The 6,556-nt window shown below is 51.0% G+C and overlaps 1 protein-coding gene across 1 annotated transcript in view; it reads left to right on the forward strand.

Annotated features, from left to right (window-relative positions):
- Positions 1 to 5,688, forward strand: part of DLG5 (discs large MAGUK scaffold protein 5) — a 118,579-nt gene extending 112,891 nt beyond the window's left edge. Inside the window, 5 exon segments of the mRNA XM_028513605.2 lie at positions 138 to 265; positions 1,546 to 1,572; positions 1,574 to 1,656; positions 2,385 to 2,494; positions 3,930 to 5,688. Of these exon segments, the coding sequence (XP_028369406.1) occupies positions 138 to 265; positions 1,546 to 1,572; positions 1,574 to 1,656; positions 2,385 to 2,494; positions 3,930 to 4,033 (452 nt within the window). The 3' untranslated portion in view covers positions 4,034 to 5,688.
- The last annotated feature ends 868 nt before the right edge of the window (positions 5,689 to 6,556 follow it).

The following is a 6,556-nucleotide window of genomic DNA, read 5'->3' on the forward strand; positions in this document are numbered from 1 at the left end:
CCAGCAAGTAGCATCCGGTTCTGTCTCTGGAAGACAGGACGGCAGGACTGCGTTCCTAACAGCCCTTCTGCACAGAGTTCTTCCCCAGAAAGTGCCGAGTACCGGGGCATTCTGATTCCTGAGTCTGTGCTTTGCAGAGGTGATGAAGGCCTCCCAGCAGGCCATCGAGCGAGGTGTCAAAGACTGCCTGTTTGTGGACTACAAGCGGAGGAGTGGCCATTTTGATGTCACCACAGTGGCTTCCATAAAGGAGATCACAGAAAAGGTACCCGTTGCTTCAGACAGAGGGTTTGGCACCTGTTTGAGCATTGGACTTGCACCACCCTGTGCTTTTGTCCCCTGCTCTGTGCAGCTCTGACTACTGAGCTCCCCCATGTCCTTTAGTCCAGATGAACCAGATGAACTTGCTCGGGGTTTGCCCCCAGTGCTTCTGTGTGCTTCCACTTCCATAAAGAGAAAGCTAGTCTGGGAGAGGAGTGTAGGAGTCCCTGTGTGCAGGCCTCCTCTGCCCCTCTGATGACAGCTTGAACTCTTAAGAAGGGCCTGTCCCAGGGAGTTGCACAGCAGGGCCCCAGCTGCATCTGTGGAACCTGTGCGCAGAGCATTCCGTGTGCCTTATCTGGGGACGGGGCACACAGCTTCCCTCAGGGCCCCCGCCCCTGAGAGGGCCAAGAGCCACTGCTGTGCATCTTTAGACTCTCAAGTGTTTTGGGATCCATTTGCCAGGCAGCATGAGGAAAAGGGGGGACATCACAAAGCGTGTTGGAAAGGCAGCCCTTGAGGGTGTGGGCACTTCTCCACTCCGTCCTTCTCAGTTGTCCATCCACCTCATTGGGCTTTGCTTTCCTCCTCTTAACTGAAGGAGTGGCTTCTTAAAGCTGTAAGTAGAGTTGGAGGGCATGAGCTCCAGTCAGTGGTGCCCTGGGCAGTTAGCCTGCTGGTGGTAGGGCTGCTCCCTGGAGCTGTCGGAGACTAGGGAGAGCCATAGGCACGGTGCCCATGGTCTTCCTTTGGCTCATACTCCTGGAGGCTCAGAGGACCTCGGAATGCATTTTATTACAGCCCTGCAAAGACGGACAGCCCCCTTCCCCACCACAGGCACTGCTGAGGTTCTTGAGTTTTCATTTGCTCAGTCTGGCAAAAGTAAGGTTTCTAAAGATGGGCTGGGGTAGTACTTTAAGAAGTTCCCCATGTTTGGGCAAAAGCAGGAAAGGAAGTTTGCAGTTGGCCATTCAAACTCTACTTAGCTCTGGCTCCCAGCCTTGACCCCGTCAGAGCTGACAGCTGGTGGGAAGAGAGTTTTCAGGGTAAGCTTTCCCCACGGTTTGCCATGTGTGGTCTTCATAGAAGACGGTCTTGCTTCCTTGTTCATGGGTAGAACTTTATATGTTTGTTTATGGAGTCAGGTAGAGCAGTGTGAGGTGAGAGGTGGGACTCATTGGTGGCAGGGAAGGGTGGAGGGTGTCCTCAGAAGGGCTCCAGTGTTTCTGAGGCCCAGGTCCCGTGGCCTGGCCCTGGCTTTCACTCTCTACCTGTCCCCCTCAGAACCGGCACTGTCTGCTGGACATCGCCCCCCCACGCCATCGAGCGGCTGCACCACATGCACATCTACCCCATCGTCATCTTCATCCACTACAAGAGCGCCAAGCACATCAAGTAGGTGGCTGACTCCTTGGGGGTCAGCCTAGGGCCTGGCAGGGGCCACTGGCTCAAACAGCCAAGGTGGCAGGGATGGGGTATTGGGTGGGGGTGGAAGAATGAGACAGACCCATCGGCCTTGAAACAGCACATGTGGGGATGACCCCTCCACTTTAAGCCACTGTCACATTCAGAGTCAGGTCCTGTTAGCCTAGCTCAGCCCCTCCCTACCTACCACCCCTCTGCCCTGTTTGGGTGCTGCCACAGTTCCAAGTGTGTCCAGCTTTGTCTGCAGAGCACCCCCTTTGCCCCTTCCCCTTGCCCCCTGTTCCTGCCTCTCAGCTTGGTGCTTGCAAGGACACAGGAACTCGGTGGCCTGGGTCAGGTCCAGCTCTGCCAGCAGGCTTATGACTCGGATAAGACTTTGCTTTCACTGACCCTCGGTTTCCCTATGGGTTGGGCTAACAGCTCATCAGGTTCCCCCTCCATTTTGCTTTTTCATGCTTCCAAGCTTCTATTCTCAGGGGCTACTGGGGTGTTTGCTTGCTGTGTGCATGCACTGTGGTGCCCACCTCCCCACTTGGCCCAGAGCTCCTCATCGGTCTGCAAGCTATTCCTGTGCTTTATGAGGGGAGCACACCAGGCCCCTGAAGCAATGGAGATCCCTGTGACTCTGAACACAGGAAGGGAAGAGAAGGGCCTGGGGAAGCAAGAGACTTAGCTTGGTTCCCTGAATGTCCCTACAGGGAACAGAGAGATCCCTTGTACCTGAAGGACAAGGTGACTCAGAGGCATTCCAAGGAGCAGTTTGAGACGGCTCAGAAGATTGAACAGGAGTACAGTAGGTACTTCACAGGTAGGTGTGCGTCGGCTTGGAGAGGAGCAGCAGACAGCAGGGATGGAATCAGGTGTCCCAAAGACATCCTTCTTAGAAGTGGTGACAGCCCTGCTCTCCAGATGCCTGGGGATGCCATGTAAGCACTGGCATTGTGGGCATTCTGACTGCAGGCACAGGGCAATGCCAGAAAGATTATAGGTTGAAAGGTATAAAGTTCACTGATTTGGCCTTGGGTCATGGTCTGGTGTTGTTCACCCAGATATTTTTACATGTGCAGTGGCAGGTGTGTCTCACCGCCCTGTATAATAGCTTCAGTGTTCCCAGGGGGCAGCATGGTGGTGGTGGCTGTGACCTTCGTCCCCAGCACCCTCCAGGGCAGGTCAGCTGTGCCATGAGGTTTGGTGAAGAAAAGTTGCATTCTTCCCGTCTCTGGTAAGGATGCAAACCAAAAGAAGCATGGCTCCAGTTCCTAGCTGTCATTTGACTCTGTGGCTTTCAGTCTGTCCCTTGGGGGGAGAGGGGGTAATAATATTGAGGCCACAGAGAGATGGGGACAGTCATTTTAATTAACTTGTAGAGGGTGTTGTGATCTAGATTGGTGCTTCTCAGGCAACATTTGTTCTCAAAACCAACTTTGGTGCTTCTGTCTATGCGTGTGTTTTAATTCCCAGTCCATCACAGACCAATATTTTAGTTGGTAGAGAAATGAAAATTTAAAATTCCAAAACTTACAAAGTACAAGCCTTGCCTTTTTGTTAGAGTCAGCAGACATACAATTACTCTCATGTTTCTATAGTAATTTGTAAACACTCCCAGCATTTCCTGTACATGCACCTTGTAGCAAGCAGCTGGCACCTGTTTTGTCTGCAGGCACTATTGTCTGGAGCACTGAGCACCTTGGTTTTGTGTCTGCAGGACCCGAGGGGTCAAAAGCCTTCTTTGAGGGCTGGGCCATACACAGGAGCACGCCGTTGTCTTTGCTGGGAATCCCCTCTGGTCTGTGGGCTGTTCAGCTGCTAAACCCACCTGTTTCTGTAGAATTCTGCTGCTGATTAGACTATTATAACACACCTCAAATGGCTTTCTGATATGCTGGCCCCATGGTGAGACAAGGCATATTGCATGTGACGCCAGTAGTTAAATCCTGGTTACCCTGTTTCAGGGGCTGGGGAAGCCAGGCGAGATTTGGCACCAGCTTTCATTTAAGCCTGTGTTTTCAGCATCCTACTGAACAGTGGACCAGAGAGACAGATACAAAGCCAAAGTGATTTGTTTTAACTCTTCATTTCTTTTTCTTCTCCAATTTCCTACTGATGGAAGAGAGTGGGGTAGGAATGAGGCACTGGCTCAAAACAGGCAGAGAAAATGAAAGAGTAAAGGATGCATTTACTTACCTCAAACCTGGGGTTCTCCTCTGAGCTCAGTGACATGTGTGTTTGGGACTGTTTTGCAGGGGTCGTCCAGGGAGGAGCCCTGTCAAGCATTTGCACTCAGATCTTGGCACTGGTCAATCAAGAACAAAATAAAGTCCTGTGGATCCCAGCCTGCCCACTGTAGGAGGACGCCGTGCTGTGAAATGACTGTTGCTTGTCTGCCAGTGTCAATATCTGGCACAGCTCCTTAGTGACTAAAAATAGAGTCTGTCTGTATATAAGCACGAAGGGGAAGGACCCACGAACGAGGACTCCAGAAGCACCTCCTTTGAGACAGAGGGCCGCAGATGAATGGGATCCAGGCCCAGCCCAGCAGACTGTCTTCCTCTCACATGTGTGCTTTAAGACAAAACAAAAAACACAAAAGACTTTGATAGAGAGGTTCAACACCAACCTTTCTTTAGCCAGCTGATCAGAGATGCTGCAAAGAGACCCTTTCATATCACAAGTTTACAAGCCTTTTCTAAGTATTTGGTTGTTTATGTTTACTTGAATGGTCCATGTTGTCGGTGCCCAGCCCCTGCCCTCTGTCACTCCCCTGTGTTGCTTTGGTGTTGGTTTAGTTCCTGTTTTCAGCAAAACAACTCTGGAACCTCATTGGGGCTGATTTGCTCTGGAAGGTTCTTGTTGGTGGGACCAGAGCTCTGAAAAACTTTCTGCTCCTCAACGTCATCTCTCCTGGAAGGACATCGTGACTGCAGATGCCTAGCCATCTGTGGTGGCAGAACCAGTGCCTTTGTGGGGCCGACTCGCCCGCGGCAGGGAAGGCAACATTGGCAGTCTTACAACCTCGTCTCTCAGACTTTCCCTCCTGCCTTCCACGCCCTCTCATTTCTTCTCCATCTGCGTTTACCGTTTCAGCATTCTGTCTGGTCCATCGCAGCCTCTTGGGTTCCTGATGACAACTAGTTGTGGGCAGGATGTTAAGCTGATGTATGCATGCCTTTGGGTCCTCTTTTGGTTCTGTAAATAGTGACAGCCTTTATCAGTGCAGCGTTGGCAGGGTGCTTCTTAAGCTCTGTAGAGTGAGGCAGACACATCAGCTCTTTTGGATGTGAAAAGTGTTTCAAGCTTTGAATTGAGAGTCTTCGGGGAAGCCTGATGATTAGTGTTGTCCTTGTCAAAAATCTAAAGAGAGAGAGTGGGATCTTTTAGTCTTGGCTACGCACTCACGACATGAACAAGAAGTACTCCAGGAGGATGTCTTCGTTCAGGATTTGTTTGGAATTTTTTTTTTTTTTTTTTGCACTTCAGACGCTGGATGTCTCTGGCTGAAGATTTGATGTGGTTCCTCCCTGAACTGTGCGTCCCATTAGTGATAGGTACTGTGCTAGGTTCTGTGTACGTGTCAGTGGGGTGGGACCTATATTTTAATACTGTTCCTAACATTTCATTTTACTAGCAAGAAATCTTTGATTTTGTTTTTTTCTTTGTAATTCTAGACACTAGATTGTAGTTTAGCTGTACTGACATTTTTAAAAAAGGGATATATTTTCTTGCACAGTTGTTCGAAAAGAGACACGTTTCAGTCCTCAATGCTGCCCCTTGTTTTCCAGGTACAAGTTTTCTAGCTCAGACGACTAAGACAAGCTGTAGGCTGTCTCGAGGCCTCACTTGCGCGCGCTCCGGCTGTGGCTCTGCGCTGTGGGCTGTGGGACTGTGATGGTACAGTGTGCACAGGTACTGTTCTGACAGACTGGGATTTTCTGTACTGAAACCTTACTTTGTATCAAAAGTTAAACAGACTTTAGTACAATAAATAAAGGTCAATTTCTGTAACTTGTTGTGATGGAGATTCCTATATTTTGCTTGTTTCCCATCTTTTCCTGCTCCCTCAGCTTTCTAATATTCCTAGATTTAAGAGGACTTTCCTCCCTAGCAGCATGTAACTGGAACTGGCTGATGTCTGAGGTCCTTTCCAGCTCTGGTGATAATCAGAAGCCCCTTTGACCTACTGTATCAGCCTCTCTCTGATCCCCTCCTCCCCTCCCCTGCGGCTTTCTGCACATCCTTCCACCATTCCATCACTCTAGCAGAGTGTTGGTGGTGGCTGCAACCAGGTGGCTGATTTATGTAAGATTCAGATTCTGCCCTCAGATGCTCACATTCAGTTCTGCAGGTTTGGATTGGACCATGGAAAGCAAAGGGGATGGGGTCCTGTAATGTTCTCAGCCAGGGCCCCGTCTTCTAGGGGGAAAGGCCCCCCTGCCCAGGGTAAGGAGTGCCAGCCCTGCAGGGGGGCTGTGTTGCAATATGACCCAGCATTGCAGGGCTGTCCAGAGCAGCCTGCTTGGGCCTGGAAGCCCATGTTCCAGGAGTTTGGGAAGCTGGGAAAAGTAGTCAAGAGGCCAGGGCTGGCCTCATTGAATGCTCTGTTGCCTGGGTCACAGGAGAGCCCTCCTCTTCTGTTCTTTTGTTTGGAGAAGCTTGATGGCAGTGTTCTAGAAAAGCCTCTTGCTGTTGTGGTGGTCCAGCCTGTGGGGTCGGACTTGCTGTTGGTGTTTCCCTTGTCCTTTCCTGCAGGTTCGACTGTGGACCTGTGCTCAGCCTCACCTGTGGCCACTGGAGTGGGAGAGCTGTGTGGGGCCAGTGCAGCTGGCTGGGACCCAGGGCACAGCCCTCTACCTCTGTGCACCCAGCCACGGAG

Source organism: Phyllostomus discolor, chromosome 5 (genome assembly GCF_004126475.2).
Source record: "Phyllostomus discolor isolate MPI-MPIP mPhyDis1 chromosome 5, mPhyDis1.pri.v3, whole genome shotgun sequence".
Classification (NCBI taxonomy): domain Eukaryota; kingdom Metazoa; phylum Chordata; class Mammalia; order Chiroptera; family Phyllostomidae; genus Phyllostomus; species Phyllostomus discolor.